The sequence below is a fragment of the Bombina bombina genome, chromosome 5 (assembly GCF_027579735.1).
Source record: "Bombina bombina isolate aBomBom1 chromosome 5, aBomBom1.pri, whole genome shotgun sequence".
Taxonomy (NCBI): Eukaryota; Metazoa; Chordata; class Amphibia; order Anura; family Bombinatoridae; genus Bombina; species Bombina bombina.
Window position 1 is genome coordinate 66,184,932 of NC_069503.1, and position 20,444 is coordinate 66,205,375.

The window sequence follows — 20,444 nt, forward strand, 5'->3', positions numbered from 1 at the left end:
CAAGTTACAGAACATGACACACATATTACATATCAATACAAGAAAAAGAAAAGAAAGGGGCTGTTAGCACTCTATCCTACCAATATAAGTTTACACATAAAATCCAATTTTTTGTTATTATTAAAAACAGAGTTAACTCTGTACACCCCAAACTACCCCGTTACCCCTGTAAAGAGCTGTATGTCACTCCCCTATTTCCTGGCCGATAACAGGAAGCATCGGCTTCAGGTGACAGGAGTGACAGTGACGGTCCAATTATACACCAAAAGTAAAGAACAAACGCGTTTCAGCCGTATAACGGCCTTTCTCAATGTTAACTGTTGTGTATCTAAAGTAAAATGAACAAGCCGAAGCTCCCCGGTCAGCTGACTTATAACCGGATACAAAAGGTTGCATAGCCAATCAGCAACAGGTATCCTCACACACCTCCCACATTTTGTCACAATAGAGGGGTGTGTAACAGAAGCTCAATGCTAAAAGATGATCTAGCTGAGTAGAAAAAAATAAGTCTTATCGCGCAATCTAATCATCAGATAACAGGACCATAATCCTGATCATAGAGGACTGAGCTGATAAGAAATCGCAAGTCCATAACAGATAACGAACGGCCAGTTTAACCTAAATGCCTTTCTATGGACAATATTACATTGGGTGATTCTACTTCATTCTATGATGTGCAATATAAAAGTATAGTTAGGTACGCTGTGTGCGATTTATAAAAGAAAGATACACCCATAGAGTATGGACCCTGTACTACCAGTAAGAAGCTCCCACAAATACTTTACATAATAGTCCTGTAACCTTGGTAACTCTGTTGAATCAAATACTATCTCACATCATTGCACAGTATCAATAACTTATTAAAAAGGGAAACCGGGCTGGAAATGAGTCATGTTAAACAGATATCTACAATCCAATAACCTTATAAATCAGGTCTGTATAACCCTTTATAGAAATACTGTATAGACATCTGACATTGACAGAACTTTACTCCCTGAAACACCACTAGGGGCTGTTAGTGTCTAATCATATATGTACAGTATGAGTAATAAGAACAAGGTGGACTAAAAACTTTTAGATGTGAGAGAGCAGTAAAAGTTCATATAATATCAATGGGTGATCACTAATACTTAAAGCTATAGTAACACAACTTCAATCTAGTAACAAAATTACTATTAGAATAGAACCCTATAACGTTCATCATTACTAAGTACCTCTGAGTAAGAAATCATTCAAAGGGTACTAGGTATATGAGCAGGACACGTTATTCTTGTAACTAAAAACAATTACAGGTAAACCCAATAATTGTTGTTCTCAATAATTCCATGCGGCATTACCGTATTCAAATTAAAGATCCATTTCATTTCCATTTTTAATAGTATCTGTTCTGTTGCTCCCCCTCTGATTCCAGGTCTAAGTCTCTCTAGCCCCCAACATTTAAAATCATTGGGGTTCCCATTGTGAAATGGAAGAAAATGTTGGGCCACACTAGTAATTTTCTTTCCCTTTTCTACATATTTTTGGGCAGTTCTTATGTTGGTCAGATGTTCCATCATATAGGTACCCATGCATCTAGTGGTCATTCCATTGTAATAAAATTCACATTTACAGGAAAGGCAATAGATCACATTGGTGCTTTTACAATTAATATGAGCTTTAATTTTCCAGATTTTACCAAATATATCCACCATAGTCTGTTGTTTAATCATATATTGGCAGACTTTACAATTGCCTCAGGCAATTGAGCCTTTAAAGAGAGGGGCTTTATTCCTGTTTCTATCAAAGTGACTTCTTGTTAATGAGTCACTGATATTATACGCCCTTCTAAAAGGTAAAAGCAGGAGTGTCTGGAATCAAAGGTTTTAGTAATTCATCCGCTTGGAGAACATGCCAGTAGGTTATTTGTTGCTGTGGGTTTTCTGTATGCACCAGTTTCCAAGTGGTTCTCAACCTTATAAACTGTAAGATCTAAAAACTCCACTTCTTCATAACTGACTGTAGAGGTCAGGTACAAACCAAACGTGTTAACATTCAGTACCTTAATGAATTCCACACAAAGAAAATGTTATCTATATATTTAGACCAGTGGGCTATATGAATGGTAAAGTGTTTAAGTGATTCATGAAACACTATAGTCTCTTCGCACTAGCCTAGATATATATTCACATATGTGGGAGCACAGGAGGTGCCCATAGCTGTCCCACATACCTGCAGGTAAAACCTGTCATCGAAAGCAAAGAAGTTATAAGTTAATACAAACTCCAAAAGTTTGATAATAAATTCCTTTAAATCACATGACATATTGGATTCTTTAGATAGAAAATGAGAAACTGCTTTACAGCCCCACTTTGTATGGATGCTAGTGTAAAGAGATTCTATGTCACATGTAACAAGGATAGTTTCTGAATTGATGTCAACTTCCTGTATTTTGTTTAAGATATGCATTGTATCCCTTGTGTGGGAAGGGAGGGACTCGACTATATGTCTCAATCTTACATCCACGTATTTACTTGCCTTTTCTGTTAGTGAGCCTATATCTGATACTATTGGTCTCCCCGGTGGTTTGATGAGACTCTTATGTACTTTAGGAAGCAAATAAAACGTGGCGATTTTAGGTTCTTTTATTTGTAGGAACCAAAATTCAGTAAGCTCAATAGTCTCATTATCCATAGCATCATTAATAAGTTATTATATTTACTTAAAAAATTCTCAATGGGGTTACCTAATAGGTTTTCTATAATTGTTAGCATTCTGCAATTGTCGTTTGGCTTCTTCTTGGTACATACCATTTGGCCAAACTACTATGTTTCCACCTTTGTCGCTCTTCTTTATCTTGTCAGTATATGGCCGGGTTATAATACAGTATATTTAATAATTATTCTTTAAAACAAACCCCCAATAGATTTATTAGATTAATGTAAATTCCTAAATTCTTTATATTAGTTAAAATTTATAGACACATTGAATTATATTTCTAGAAAACTAGATGTGAATCAAACTATACAATGTTTAAATTGTTACAATATTCTTTACAAAGCAAAACAAATTGTTACTTTATAATTAGCCTAATTCACAATTGAATTGCATTAAAATACCACAATGAGGGGGGCGGAGCCAACAGCTGAGGTAGCAAGACGTGCCATTTCAGAGCTCCTGACATTTGATCTAAAAAATCCTTATTTTTGGCACTATAAGACTCTTTTTCTATATTTTATCTTATCCCCATACTTGGAACTTAACATGTACTAGAAAATAGTCTGGTCTGGGACAAGAACTCCAAGTAATTATCTCCGTAATTGTGCTAAGGCCTTCTGACTTGCTGAGGCGGTGGGACAGAGTGAACCGCCATATTTGGAGACTCCTACACATTATAATTATTACCATAGCCGTGACTTCTGCATTATTACAAACCCTTATACTCAATGATGGAGAGGCAAATTGTTTTTGAACTGCACAAATTAATGCTTTCTATGGATCTACATCAGCAGGCTCTTATTGCAGATCTTAGAGCCGCCGCAGCCCCGCTACAGACTACAATGCAGACAATGCAAGTTACGCAGGTAGCCGGTTCGGTAAAGGAAGGTCCCAGTCTAGCAGCGGGAGAATGGTCTGACATTGTTAACCGGAACAGCATCTTGCAGCCCTTCTCCACTCACTCCGGGCCAGCACAACATACTGCGACTCCGCTAGAATTCCCACTGACACAGCCGATCAGTCTCAGTCAAATGTGGTGCCTGGGAGCAACAGTCCATACTTACCTTGACACTTTGGGGATAGACCCCTCCGGAAGCCCGCCTACAGCTGCTGAAGCGCCGCTAAACAGGAGGTTGGTGTCAGTAGACATGCAACATACAGAGCGCTCAGTACTTGCCACAACACAGAAAATAGCAGTCAGCACGCCTAGTAAAGACGGAGCGGCATCGCAAACAGCTATGCTTAATTTCAGGAGCTGCTATGTCCCATACCACAAACTCACCAGAACCTCCATTCGAGGCTTGGGACTCCATCGATGCATAGTAACCAGTCCCATATTAAGCCTGCTTACATCACCACAAAGACAATCGTAGGGACTCTTGCATCAAAGAAAGCGGCTAGAAAGTATCAGAGGAAATCACTGCATAGCTGTACATATGCCTTTCCTGCCCTGAAGCTAGGAGGACTCGGACATGATAATTTTGGGTCTAACGATAAGACCCCTCAAGTAACAAACCAATCTGAGATTCAATTCTATCATGGCGACAAACGGAGCTTTATTCACCGTAGAAAGTCTGATGTGGGGTATTCTTGTCTCTGGGCAAGACACTTGAAGAAAATAGGTTTTACATTAAATGGAAAATTCAAGAACAAGGGGTCATGAGCTCAAGCTAAAGGGTAGTAGATTCAGGAGTAATTTGAGGAAGCACTTCTTTACAGAAAGAGTGATTGATTTATGGAATAAACTTCCTCAAGAGGTAGTAGCAACAAACACTGTGGGGGACTTTAAAAATGCATGGGACAAGCATAGGGCTATCCTACGAACTAGATAAGTTTATACTGTTAGGTAAGGTCGGGCAGACTTGCTGGGCCTATAGCTCTTATCTGCCGTCAATATCTATGTTTCTAGGTATCGGATAAACTTTTGATTCAAGCCTGGAACTGCTGGAACATGGGCTGACAGCCCATTTGGAGTTCCTTTGATATCTTTCTCCTTTTTATATGCTAAATGTGGGACATTAGTTTTTATGTTCCCTATCTTGTAAGACTTATATGTGCACTTAACATATTTTTGTTATCCCATATATCACTCTACACGGAAATATTAGTACAAATTTGTTTTTAAGCCATAGTCACAAGGTGTAGGGGAATTTATAGCCAAGCATCTATTCTGCTGCTTTCTGTGCTATGAGCCATCATAAATTTATTGTTTTCCTAGTTTCTTCCACAGACTAGATGAGTAGGCTAGATTGGAGCAGTTGAAAAACTGGCTACCAGACACAGGGACAGGTTTCACCTATTGTTTACTAATAACAACTGTTACTACCATACTATATCATTCACTTTACTTGCATGAGGGTATGCTATTAGTTCTACTTTATGTTTCCAATATATCAAGTGCCCTATAGCGGTATTAATCTACATAGAGTTTGTATTCATATAATCCCTAACAGAGAACTGAGCATTAAAATTGTTTCCTCTTACCTATATAAGAGACCAGTAGCCAGCTTCTACCCTCATCCCTCAATGGCTGAAATATCACCTTGTTTAAACCTGTTAACTCATAGCTAACCGATATGTTCCTTCTCAGTCATGTTCACCAGCCTGCTCTAGAACAATAAAAACTCACACCTTACAAACTTGCAACAGTTAGTTTAGAGTCAGCTCCCCATTGACATTGCCACGTGATTCTCCATTTTTAGCTAGCGGATTTGCCAGTATTATTCACTATAATATTTATCCATCTTTAGGCAATTCTGTGTATATACATATAATTCATAAGTGCTGATTTATTTTGTAAGTCATTTGAAATTCCTACCATGTGCACTCATAATGAGGTTCGGTCCAGTTATAGCTCTACTTCACATATCAAAAATTCCTGGGGAAACATACTTCATACACTAACCACGACTGTATAGATCATGCTACATAGTCTGCACCTTATGTATATTATCTACGAGAATAGCCTCTTGTATTCCCATTATAACATATTCAGTGCAACTTGAGGTTTATCACATTTAAACCCTTGCTAAGATTACAACTGGCACCACCGTCTTATATGTAAAGTGTATGCATTGATCTCGTCCTGTATACTGTATACTATTAACTCCACCTTTGCTTGGGACTACTGCGCTATATGTTCTCACCGTGCACTTTACCTTAGACTGCTTACTTTAGCTGTGATATATTATGTCTACCTCCCCCCTTGGTGCCCTTTATGTCAGTATTGTTGTGACATAAGAATGTTAGAAATGCCCTTACAAGCTACTACCTTATTTCTCATAAAGTGCCCCACAGTATAGATGTTAGAGACTCTGCAATACCTCCTCATAAACGTAATTTTTTTCTTTTTTTTTACATGCTGAGAGTTATATGTTTTCCAGTTGACAGATCCTTATATCATCCATTTACACATTTGTTTTATATGAGAAGTTTGTTATTGTGACTTAAAATACCTTAAGGGAAAATTTTCAATTGTGATGCCACTCCCATCTACACCTCCCATCTTTTATATGCCAAGGATAATTTGGTCCAAAAGCGACCAAACAATAGCCAATCTCCACTTGCCCCAATTTCCTTTCTATTCTATTAAATAACCACACGAGTCGCAAGGTGGAGACCAATTTTATTATTCATATAACATAAAAAAGAGGTTCCATTATCATCTGTTGTTACACTAGGTACTCATTTTTTACATTGTAGCTTTTGCTGGCTCGATATTTGATGTAAATTCCTCTACCCACAATCTGTGCTACAAAGAATCCCAGATACAGCTCCATACTACATAGCTACTGTCTTGATATCCTTCTGGAGAAGCTCAGAATCTATGCTCAGAATTGCTATATTCTTATCTCTTCACTCTGTTTTTGGGTATTCCATATATGTTTCAATGTTATGTTTTCAATGTTAACGGATGATCATTTTCTGTAATATTACTTATAACCTCAATAAAAATATATATATAAAAAAATACCACAATGAGATACCAAGATATGAGCCACTAACATTCAGCTACTCAGCCACAAATTTATCCTATATAACTCCAATTTAAAACATCAGAAATTGTATATATTATTTGTGCAAACAACCAACTTCTATGAGCTGAAATGAATTCTTAATTATCTACAATTTAGACAAATTCTAAAATATATTTACTGTATATATTTGCAAAGATAAATTACTTAGCATTAATGACTGGTTTTAAACTATACAGGATTATGAATACAAGCTAAAATACAAAGTGCTCTCTTAAATCTATTAACTGAAGTTTGATTGTAGTAATAATGAATGTATTTGCTTTAAAATATCAAATTATAGAATTCATACATTACAAACATGAACCAATTTAGGATTCCAATCTTTTTCAAGTATTTTCAGATCACCTCATATGAAGAAAAGTTATCGCATAGATCAAGAAGTTAGTCTCAGCTTTTTTGCACCGGTTACTGATATTGTGTCTCGTGAAATAAAATCAGTTTCCCCTCAGTAATTTCTCTGGTGTATAACATGTACAATGCTAAGCATCTACTTCTATAAGAAAAGGTTTATCCACATGATGTAAACATTAAATATATCTCCCAGATGTCAATCATTTGAGACTGATGTTCTAGTTTATATAATTTTCTAACACTCTATTCATATAAAGACTCTTTATTCTGTAAATATAATTATTTTCTCCCCTATGTAAAACAAATATAAAACTCCAAACACTGGCATATTAAACCTTTCATGACATAGGCAATTGTTCAAGTTCTGAACGTAAACGAAACCTTGAATTTCAGCTATATGTCTTTTCAACCATAATTTACCCCTTTCACATTAAGTGCACCCACACTAATTATATATTGTTTTTTAGAGGACAGATAGGGCTTTCTTTTGGCATAAAAGATTTATTTCTCAACTATAATTTTATATAAAAAAAATCAAAGTAAGTGTGAGAAATTAAGAAATTTGAAGCTTTCCAAATGATTTTATTGTGAATATCATCATCCTGATATATGTTACTGCAATAAAACACCCATACTTGTGTTAAGCGATGTCCCATGAGTATAACGATACCCCCCATGTACAGGTTTTCTGAGTTTTCTGGAATTTACAAGGCCCAACATACGGCCTACCCATTTACATAGAAATCTGGCACATTCATTTTCTGGGCTTAAGTTGCCTTTCATACATTATAGCAGCCCAGGAATGAAAATGACCCCATCATGGCATACCATTTACAAAAGTAGACACCCTAGGGTATTCCAAAAGGGCCATTTCACATCTTTTTGTGAAGCCCCTTAGGCATAACATCTGGCCAAATGTAGTGCTCATTTATTTTTAATGCGTTTTTTTCACAAACACTGCACTTTGGCTGTTTCTGTCATCAAGCTTTTATGTTTTACTGCTATAAAACACACATATTAGTGTTTGTCAAGGTCCTACGAGTAAAACAGTACCCCCCATGTACAGGTTTTATGGGGTTTACAGAAGTTACAGGGCCAAATATGGGGTCTGCCCATTTCAGTTTTTATGCATGGAAATTTGGCACCTTAATTTTCTGTGCCTATGTCCACTTTGAGACATTATAGCAGCCCAGGAATGAAAATTACCCCATCATGGCATACCATTTTCAAAAGAAGACACCCTAGGGTATTCCAAAAGGCCCATGTCACATCTTTTTGTGAAGCCCCTTAGTCACAACACCTGGCCAAATGTAATGGTGATTTTTTTTGCATGCGTTTTTTGCACAAACACTGCACTTTGGCTGTCTCTGTCATCAACCTTTTATGTTTTGCTGCTATAAAACACACATATTAGTGTTTGTCAAGGTCCTACGAGTAAAACAGTACCCCCCATGTACAGGTTTTATGGGGTTTACAGAAGTTACAGGGCCAAATATGGGGTCTGCCCATTTCAGTTTTTATGCATGGAAATTTGGCACCTTAATTTTCTGTGCCTATGTCCTCTTTAAGACGTTATAGCAGCCCAGGAATGAAAATTACCCCATCATGGCATACCATTTTCAAAAGAAGACACCCTAGGGTATTTCAAAAGGCCCATGTCACATATTTTTGTGAAGCCCCTTAGTCACAACACCTGGCCAAATGTAATGGTGATTTTTTTTGCATGCGTTTTTTGCACAAACACTGCACTTTGGCTGTCTCTGTCATCAACCTTTTATGTTTTGCTGCTATAAAACACACATATTAGTGTTTGTCAAGGTCCTACGAGTAAAACAGTACCCCCTATGTACAGGTTTTATGGGGTTTACAGAAGTTACAGGGCCAAATATGGGGTCTGCCCATTTCAGTTTTTATGCATGGAAATTTGGCACCTTAATTTTCTGTGCCTATGTCCTCTTTAAGACGTTATAGCAGCCCAGGAATAAAAATTACCCCATCATGGCATACCATTTTCAAAAGAAGACACCCTAGGGTATTTCAAAAGGCCCATGTCACATATTTTTGTGAAGCCCCTTAGTCACAACACCTGGCCAAATGTAATGGTGATTTTTTTTGCATGCGTTTTTTGCACAAACACTGCACTTTGGCTGTCTCTGTCATCAACCTTTTATGTTTTGCTGCTATAAAACACACATATTAGTGTTTGTCAAGGTCCTACGAGTAAAACAGTACCCCCCATGTACAGGTTTTATGGGGTTTACAGAAGTTACAGGGCCAAATATGGGGTCTGCCCATTTCAGTTTTTATGCATGGAAATGTGGCACCTTAATTTTCTGTGCCTATGTCCTCTTTGAGACATTATAGCAGCCCAGGAATGAAAATTACCCCATCATGGCATACCATTTTCAAAAGAAGACACCCTAGGGTATTTCAAAAGGCCCATGTCACATATTTTTGTGAAGCCCCTTAGTCACAACACCTGGCCAAATGTAGTGCTCCTTTTTTTTGTATGCGTTTTTTGCACAAACACTGCCCTTTGGCTGTTTCTGTCATCAACCTTTTATGTTTTGCTGCTATAAAACACACATATTTGTGTTTGTCAATGTCCTAAGAGTAAAACAGTGCCCCCCATGTACAGGTCTTATGGGGTTTACAGATGTTACAGGGCCAAATATGGGATCTGCCCATTTACATAGAAAATTGGCACATTCATTTTATGGGCCTTTGTCCTCTTTGAGACATTATAGCAGCCCAGGAATGAATATTACCCCATCGTGGCATACCATTTATAAAAGTAGACAACCCAGGGTATTGAAAAATGACTATGTTTAGTCTTTGTTTGTGGCCACTTAGTCACAACATCTGGCCAAAGGTAATGTTCATATTTCAGTTTTAGTTTATCACAAAAACACTGCCTTTTTGCTGTTTATATCATCCTTTTATGTTTTACTGCTATAATACACCCATCTTTGTGTTCAGCGATGTCCCATGAGTACAACAATACCCCCTATGTACAGGTTTTATGTGGTTTTAGGAAGTTACAGCGCCCAATATAGGGTCTGCCAATTTGCATGGAAATTGGGCACATTGATTTTATGGACCTTTGTTGCCTTTGAGACAGTATGGCAGCGCAGGAATGAAAATTACCCCACCATGGCATACCATTTGCAAAAGTAGACAACCCAGGGTATTAAAAAAGGACTATGTTTAGTCTTTTTTTGTAGCCACTTAGTCACAAAACCTGGTCAAATTTAGTGGTCATATTTTTTTATTTGCTTTTTTCACACAGACTTTGCATGTTTTCTATTTAGATCAACATCATTATATTTTTTACTGCTATAATACACCCATATCTGTGTTCAGTGATCTCCCATGAGTGCAACAATACCCCCTATGCACAGGTTTTATGTGGTTTTAGGAAGTTACAGGGCCCAATATAGGGTCTGCATAGAAATTTGGCACATTGATTTTCTGGCCCTATGTTGCCTTTGAGACAGTATGGCAGCCCAGGAATGAAAATTACCCCCCTCATGACATACCATTTGCAAAAGTAGATAACTCAGGATATTCTAAAAGGAGTATTTTAGTTGTTTTGTATAACTTATAATGGCCTTAGAGTGGATGGGCTTAACATATAAAGGGACAGGACAAGGTCAGGGGATTTATGAAGTTAGGAATACAGAATAATAAAATAAAATAAATTAGGAACACATACAGATTGCTTTCAAATTAAAAGTTTAACTCTGTGTGATATATTCGAAAGCAATCAGTGATACAGAGGCCAGGTTGAGAGGGGCAGTCAGGGCAATGGTAACTAGAATCCCTCCTCCCTCCTTTTTTATAGCAGACTCTGCATCTTTTCTGGGGTGTTAATTTGCAGGCAGTGGGGGGGATCCTAGTGGGAAAATGCCTGCCACAGAGTCGCTCAACATTTTCAGATTGAACAGTGGGAGGATTAGGGGTCTGGTTAAACAAAATATCAGATGTTACATTTAACACAAATTCCAAAAAAGTATAAGTTTTCCCTGTGCCTGTTTTTTTGTACAGCACATATGCATTATATACTGCGATCTGCATAATATAAAAGGCTACTTTTTTGTACCAAGTTCTAGTTTTTCTTTGAATTAGATATGGCTGCAGGCACCGGTCAGCTAAATCTACCCCCCCCATGTTTTTGTTGTACTCCACAATGCACTTTGGCTTTCGGATCTGTGCAGATCTTCCCTTCACAGACACTGGCACTGTAGCTTCATCGTGCATTGTGGAGAGCATGTACACATCTTTTTTATCAGTGTACCGAAGGGCCAGTAGCTCATTGTGGCGTAAAGCTGACGTTGTGCCCCTACTTTTTTTTCCATATGTCAGCTTCTGGGGGAAACCTTTGCGATTTTTTCTTGTTGTGCCACAGGCCACGGTTTCAAAATAAAACAAAAATTTTAATAGCTCTGTGCTGGTGTAAAAATTATCGAGCCACAAATGGTACCCTTTATTTAGCAGGGGTAGTAGGAGATCCCACACAATTTTCCCACTTGTGCCAACTGAATCTGGGCAGCCAGGTGGATCCAAGTGGCTATCCTTTCCCTGGTAGATGCGAAATGCCCAGGTATACCCAGTACTGCATTCACAGAGCTTATAAAATTTTACCCCACAGCGGGACCTCTTGGATGGTATATATTGCTTGAAAAGCAATCTCCCCTTAAATTTCATGAGGGACTCATCAATGCAAATGTCCTGCTCAGGTATGTAAACTTCTTTAAATTTTTGGGACAGGTGGCTTATCAGGGGCCTTAGTTTATATAACCTGTCATGCAGGGGGTCATTTTTGGGGGGGCACTTGGTATTATCATTAAAATGGAGAAACCGCAGCAATTGTTCATATCTGTCCCTCTTCATAACCCCTGGAAAAAGAGGGGTAGCCAGGATGGGGTTCTGGCTCCAGTATGAACGAATGCTGGGTTTCTTCACAATCCCCATTATTAATGTCAGGGCCCAAAACTTTTTAATCTCTGGTATGTCAGTGGGATGCCAGGTATTTTTTCTGACATACAGAGATTGGGGATTTTTGGACAGATACTGGCTGGCATATAAATTTGTTTGAGCAACTATATGCTCAAACATAGCATCTGTCAGAATCAGTGACATATAGTTTATTGGCTCACATACTGGAACATCACTTGTTATGCCAGGAGTCTCAGTAAATTCTGGCATTTCTGGGGCAGTGAAATTTGGGGGTATCCAATTTTGGTCATTTGTGTGACGCCTCCTTTTAGGTGGCGGGCAGGGAGCACCAGCATCAGATGTATCACTCAGGGGCTCTATATCTGATGCCGTAAGGGTTGCGCTGTCAGACAGAGCAGAGAGGGTTTCACTCCCTGAATCTGCGGCAAGAATGGCATAAGCCTCTTCTGCTGAATAGCGTGCCATAAGGGATTTTTTTCAGTACAAATTACCACTTCACCACCACCAATTACCACTTCACCTTCCCCAAAATCCCACTAAACCACCCCAATTACCACCTCCCAATTACCACCCACCCTATTCCCTATTTTTTTTTTTTTTAAATTATGATTTTTTCTTTATATATATATATATATTTTTTTTTTATTATTTTTTATAAACTAAAAAAAAAAAGGAACTGGGAAGGGTAGTGATTGGGAACAGCAGGGAAGGGGTTAATAATAACTAAAGATCCCCACAAATAAACTTTTGGGCACTGATCAAAGCCCTGACAGGCTGATCACTGTGATATTAGGCTGATCACAGTAGCAGCTCAGTGATCAGCAGCAAAAACAATATATATATATATATTTGTAACCCCCACAAATAAACCCCCAACGCTTTTGATCAACACTGATCAAAGCCCTAACAGGCTAAGCAAGTTATATTAGGCTGATCACAGTAGCAGCTCTGTGATCAGCAGCAAAAAATATATATATATTGTTTGTAACTATATTTTTTCTCCCTCTCTAGCTTTCTGCAGCACACACCAACACTAAACTGTCTTCCTCTCTCTCTCAGATCGCACTGAGAGCAGAGAGGAAGCGGATACACTTGTAACAGCCAATGATTCCACTCATTGGCTGCTACAGTGTTACAGTGGACAATCGATACACCCCCTCCATGCTGATTGGATCCTGGGGGAGTGCCAGAGGTGCTAGGCACATCCCCCAACCGGATCCACAACAAACAAAATAACGGAGGGGGCACAGGAGCTGAAAACCGTTATGCCGTTCTATTCCGTCATAACGGCTCTAAAGCCCAGTGTAATTATGACGGAATGGAACGGCATAACGGCGTTAAAAGGTTAATAAACAACACTGGGGGTACTTTGGTGGTGAATGTTTGTATAAACTGGTCAGTATGAGGACAGATTTGTATATTCCTTTGTGGTGTTTGGATTCTATCACATTGATATAGAAACTGAGGTGCACATATATAGAGGTACAAAGGACAGCAAAGAGAGCACTTCCAATCTGGGGCTTTTATAACTGGGATTTAGAAAGTATTATTTACAATAGGATCCTTTTTGATGCTTCTATTTAGAGAGTTTGTCCTCTTTAGGATAATTGTGAAAAGGTTTGTACACTGTTTATATAAAGTTTATTTGTGTGTAAATATTTAGTGTTTTGTGATACCGGATTAAAATAAAAACCTTTTTTCCACTTTCTAAACATGTGAAAGGTTTCTTCCCTTGTGAATCCTTTCATGAGTTTTCAGATGATACATTCGTGTAAAACCTTTTCCACACTTTGTACATGTGAAAGGCTTTTCTCCTGTGTGAATCCTTTCATGCCTTTTCAGATCACACCTTTGTGTAAAACATTTTCCACACTCTGAACATGTGAAAGGCTTTTCACCTGTGTGACTCCTTTCATGAGTTTTCAGATTACACTTATGTGTAAAACTTTTTCCACACTTTGTACATGTGAAAGGCTTTTCTCCTGTGTGAATCCTTTCATGCATTTTCAGATCACACCTTTGTGTAAAACTGTTTCCACACTCTGAACATGTGAAAGGCTTTTCACCTGTGTGAATCCTTTCATGCTTTTTCAGATGATCCATTTGTGTAAAACTTTTTCCACACTCTGTGCATGTGAAAGGCTTTTCTCCTGTGTGAATCCTTTCATGAGTTTTCAGCTTACTCTTTACTGTAAAACATTTCCCACACTCTGTACACGTGAAAGGCTTTTCTCCTGTGTGACTCCTTTCATGCTTTTTAAGACAATTAATTTGTGTATAACATTTTCCACACTCTGCACATGTGAAAGGCCTTTCTCCTGTGTGAATCCTTTCATGAATTTTCAGATCACTCTTTTGTGTAAAACTTTTTCCACACTCTGTACATGTGAAAGGCTTTTCTCCTGTGTGAATCCTTTCATGAATTTTCAGATCACTCTTTTGTGTAAAACGTTTTCCACACTCTGTACATGTGAAAGGCTTTTCTCCTGTGTGAATCTTTTTATGAGTTTTCAGAACATCCATTCGTGTAAAACATTTGCCGCACTCAGTACACGTGTGTGGTTTCTCACCTGTGTGAATTTTGTAGTTTGTAGGAGACTTCCATCTAAAGCTTTTCTCACATTTTGTATATTTGAAAGGTTTCTCCTTTGTATGAATCATTTGGCTAGACTGTAGACTTTTCCCTTCTTTGCTATGTTTTGAAAACTCAGTAAATATGTGTGGTTTATCATCTGGGATAATCATTTCACTAGATAAGTCGTAAATCGTGTCCTCTTGTTTGATGACTAAATTACTCTCTGTACATAATGATTGCTGCGCAGTTCCTGCCAATTCACCATAGTCTTTTAATATCTTTTGTGATATCCCCAATGTTTGTGAATAGTCATTGGTGTCTAAGACTATTGGAGTTTGCGGAATCATTCTGATGCTTTCTGTAGTGAAGGATGGATATGAACTATTCACGTGTTTGTCTACATAAAAAGAAATGGAATAAAGAAAAATAACACTGTTTATTCATTTATAATATAATCCATCTCAATAAAAAAAAACATTTTTTATACTCAAAAATGCCTTTCATTTTGTATTATTAAATGTATTTACCTGTAAATCACAAATTAAAAAAGGATGACATAGAATGTAAACATTACTACACCATAGTAAACTAAATTACTTATGGATGTTCCATGAGCGAGGTCAGGGCAGAGGAAGGTGGAGTTGCCGGTGTTCTGAGTAATGAACCAGGTCAGGGTGTGAGGTTAGGCAGTTGTTGGACATGATCTGTCTAAAAGGACAGAGGGGGTAGTAGTATTTTTTTCCCTCCTCCTCAGCCCAATTGATGTTGCTCCTTCTTTATAACATCAGTGACACAAATGTACTTAAAGACGCAGATATAAATATAATAGTTTATATTTGTTTAATGAGTGATCAATTCTATTTTCCTAGTAATTAAAGTCAGCATAATATCTATTTTACTCACCTAACACATATGAGTTCATGCTGATAACCGGCTCCAATGTCTGTGCTCAGGAAGAAGGTTCCCTTATTCAATCCAGTTACATTAATACCTGATATTTCTCAGTGCTCTGGCCGTGTCTGTAAAAAGTATATTAAATGGTTTAGACAGATAATAATAAATAATGGTTCTGATTAACTGTACGTATGGTATAATTAAAGGCACACATAACAGTTCATGTGATACAGATCAGCTGATTAGGTTATTACATATGTGATGTTGATTTACCACAAGCATTTAGTACAGTTAACTATGTGGGTGTTATAATTGCACCTTAAATATGAATCTTCCCAGATCTATACAACATAATGGTAGAAAATCTATTTAAGTGGGGCCATATCACAACTTTACAAATTTATTATAATCTTTGTTTTTTATCATTTATATGAAACAATATTTTCTACTGAAAGAAATGTTTAAAATCGGTTGTTTAAATATAAGTTAAATTGGATACTGCAGTATTGGTATTGTACTTCCTACTAATTCTCACTGTCAGACATTTTGTCATGTGCTCCACCCCCAGTCCTTTAACTTCTCTTGGTCAATACGGAGTTGTCTTAAATCACACTGCAAGATAGGCACTAAAATGTTAATTTCAATTGTTATCTTGGATAGAGTTAAGAAAAGAAAGTTTTTTTGTTTACAAGGAGTGATAATATAACGAGATATGTTCTTTTAGCAAATTCAGTCCATTTAAAAGGACCATTACTTATAGAATTACATATACATACACATTTATAGTGTGATTTAATTAGGAACATCTGTGTGTAAATGTACCCAGGCTTTATAGCGTGATTTAATAAGTACATATGTGTGTAAATGTACCCAGGCTTTATAGTGTGATTTAATAAGTACATCTGTGTGTAAATGTACCCAGGCTTTATATTGTGATTTAATAAGTACATCTGTGTGTAAATGTACCCAGGCTTGGGGCGGAGCTTGGCCGCTTAGAGAGATGGCTGCATGACTGCATAGCTCCTAGGCCCATAACTGTTGTTCCCAATAAAAATAGCCATCAATACCACACATAACAGCACCTGGCAGGGGGTAACAACCGGAGGCAGTGAGGGGAAAAAAAAAGTTGTTGCAAAATATCCGCGATCCGGCTTACCCCCCTGTACAAGCAGACACGCACATCGGAGCGGAGGAGGCGCCGCGCCATCTTGGAGCCTCCTACACATCTGCAGATCCGGAGCCGGAGGAACAGCGGGTGATCACACGCCAGTTGCGGTAAGCCTGTTACAACTAAGGCACCGCGTAAACAGCCAGCAGGGACCGGATGGTCTGTATAACAAGCCCATATCAAGGTACTACACGGCGCTGCCACGTGGGTGCACATTGGGGGACAAAAAACGCTTCCAGACACAGAGGCCAACACCTCACAAGGGAGAGGAACAACACTGAGTGTATACCACGTCCGAAAAAGCCCCTACAAACGCAGCACAGAGGTAATAAGAGGGCACACTCAGTTCAATAAAGAAAAGGTCCCACTGAAAGAAATATACGCCTGCATATAGACCTATATGTAGCCAAAGGAAACTGCAACCAAACATTTGGCAACACACTGGGGTGATTTATCAATATAGGGTCACCACCTGCACACACCTTAGGCACCTTTAGAAAACCAACATTGTGTGCCTTATAAAGAGACATAATTTTGTAGTGGAAAGACAGCACAAAAGCTACTCATAAGATTTTAAGCTCTGTATTAAGCTATATGCTGCATGGGACTATAGCAAGTGTGACTATAGCAGCAGAAACATCACCTGGCAAGTGTGAGCACATATAAGACACCACACAATCTCTATTTATTCTATACCCCTAAAGTGGTGGACCACCTTAGATCCACATACAGGACATGCCAGGAAGAAAATCACACAAGACAGACAATCTACCTACTGCTAGAACAATGCAAAATTATTTAAAACCAGCTGACTCACACCAGACCCCAGCCGCTGAACCATCTATTCAAAACATTCCAAAAACTGACATGCAGAACAAATCCTCCCAGGCCACGAACCCTGCAGACTTTACTAAAGAGGACTTGAGGACACTCTGTACTAAAGATGATGTCAAGGAGCTGATGTCTGAGGTTAAAAGTTGGTATGGGGAGTTAAAGAAAGACCTAACCAGGGTAGCACAGAGAGTCACAAATTTAGAAGAGAATCATAACACCACCTTTAATGACATCCAGCACGTATCTCGAATAGCTTATGAACAAGAAGACACAATTCACCATCTAATTGAGAAGGTAGAAGATTTGGACAATCGAGGAAGAAGGAATAACCTCCGCATTAGAGGAATTCCGGAAAGTATACAACCAACAGCACTAGAAGGATGTCTTCAAAGCCTATTCAAGACCCTTAAAGGGAGTGAAGGGGTGCCTGACGTCATCATTGAAAGAGCCCACAGAGCTCTGCGTGCCAAACCACCTCCAAAAGCACCCCCAAGAGATGTCATACTGAAGCTTCTTCACTTTAAGGACAAAGAGGAAATAATGAAATATGCCAGACAGAAGAAAGATCTCACGCATGCGGGAAATAGAATCCAAATTTTTGCAGACCTTAGCCCCACTACCTTACAGAAGAGAAGAGATCTTAGCCACATCACCACAGCTCTGCGAGATCAAAACATTCAATATAGATGGGGACTCCCCGTGAGCATTATTGCCTCTAAAGGAGACACAACAGTCATATACAGATCCCAAGATGACTTACCTCGCTTCTGCGAGGCTTTGCGGATCAATATTAGACCTACAGAGACACCTAATAGTGACCTGACAGCAAGCATCTTCCCTATTAGGAGGAGCCGCTCGACGACAAGAGAAAACCACAGGGCTGCCGACACCTCCCCACTGGCTCACACTAGCAGAGACACAGGCATTAACAAAGATGCCAACTAGACCACTGCTGCCTCCTGCTGGGACTTCAAACCCCTCTTTTCCTTAAAAATGGCTAAAGGTTGTAAGTTTTTTCTTGATTATATTTGCTCATAATTCTAAATGGGAACACAGTTGTGGGATATTACCCACCTTACCATTGTTATAACTTTTTGATTTGTTTTCAGGTATTGTTGTATACTAACGAATTCACTAACCATTGTTTCATAATTTTCTCCTTAGAGTAATTTTGAACTGTAACTTGACTTGTTCACTGCACGCAGTTGTTAAGCTATATATTGTTGTCAACACACTCTGCTCACTTACAGAGGGTTCTGGGGGGACTCAGTGTCTAGTAAGCGGACACTTGGCACATCTACACGCTTTCATAAGACAGGACCTTTACACGATAACCTCTGCTATTGTTTACTCACCATAGGAAACATATAATCAACTAAACAATAGACTAGGAATGACAGCCAAACCCGAAAATACCACTAGGCCTATCACACTAATATCTATCAATGCCAAGGGATTGAACAGTCCAGAGAAGAGGTCAGTGGCCTTTACTCAACTACACCATGCTTTAGGGGACATAATCTTTATTCAAGAGACACACTTTCAATTAGGAAAGGAACCAGGGCTTATCCATCATCGATACAAATCAGCATATTTGGCATCAGGAAAGGAGAAAAAGGGCGGGGTGGGAATTCTTTTCAGTAACGCAGTTAACTTTCAGCCCACTCATACCATTAAAGACCCAAACGGCAGATACCTCATTATCTCCGGCCTCTTGTATAATAGCCCGGTGACATTCGCAAACATATATCTACCAAACACTGGCCAATCTATTCTTTTCAAGCAAATATCACAGATACTGCTTGAACACACCAAAGGCACACTCTTTCTGGGCGGGGATTTTAACCTTCCCCTAGATCCCTCAATAGACACCTCCACTGGCCGGTCCTGGACACCAAAGAGAACTATTAAAGCGATAAACACACAGATTCAAATATTAAAGATACATGACATATGGAGAACCATCAACCCAAGCAAAAAAGACTACACCTTCTACTCTTACCCACACGGCACATACTCTAGAATAGACTATATTCTCAGTGACCAGATAGGTCTATCTATGATAGACAACTCCACGATCTTACCTCTCACCTGGTCCGACCACGCCCCAGTGCAATGCAAGATTAATTGGCCATCCACTCCTGTTAAATCCTATATTTGGAGGCTAGACGAAACCATGCTGAGCAACCACTTGACTAGGTCAAACATTGATACAACCCTGGCACACTACTTCAGGGAAAACACGAACAATGATGTATCCCACACAACAATATGGGAGGCCCATAAATGTGTAGTAAGAGGGGAGTTTATCAAACTCAAATCTAAGGATAATAGACTTAATAGACAGTTCTTAAATTCTACTTTAGCCCAAATCAGATACTGGGAAAAAGAACACAAACAACACCCCACATCTTCATCTATAATGACATCTCTCACGCAAGCTAGGAGTGATCTACACGACCACCTCACTAAAATGTATCAGAAAAAAGCTACCCTTCTAAAACAAAAACATTACGACCTTAACAATAAAGCAGGCTCATCGCTGGCGAAGGCCCTTAAAAGGAAGCAGCTAAACACACATGTACACACCATAACAGGCAAAGAAGGAGAGGTACATAAAGACAGTAAAAACATAGCTGAAACCTTTAGACTATACTATGAAAAACTATACAATCTGGACAACGACAGTAGTCAAGGAGATATAGACCAGTTCCTAGACACTCTGCAGCTTAACAAATTGAGTGGGGAAGACGCAGAACTCCTAGATACACCAATAACCACTGAGGAAATTAAACTGGCCATTAAGAGTATGCCCATCGGCAAAAGCCCAGGCCCTGATGGATTAAGTATAAAATATTATAAAACGTACATGCACCATTTATTACAACCCCTCACCCTCTTATTCAACACAACCTTGAGAAAGGGAGGCTTT

At 38.7% G+C, this 20,444-nt stretch overlaps 1 protein-coding gene across 1 annotated transcript in view; it reads right to left on the reverse strand.

Annotated features, from left to right (window-relative positions):
• The window catches only part of LOC128659870 (gastrula zinc finger protein XlCGF26.1-like), a 296,170-nt gene that overhangs the window by 253,283 nt on the left and 22,443 nt on the right, over window positions 1–20,444 (reverse strand). Inside the window, exons 2-3 of the mRNA XM_053713449.1 lie at window positions 15,520–15,635; window positions 13,807–15,013 (exon numbers count right to left, since the gene is read on the reverse strand). Coding sequence (XP_053569424.1) covers window positions 13,807–15,013; window positions 15,520–15,538 — 1,226 coding nt within the window. The 5' untranslated portion in view covers window positions 15,539–15,635. The remainder of the gene's footprint in view (window positions 1–13,806; window positions 15,014–15,519; window positions 15,636–20,444) is intronic.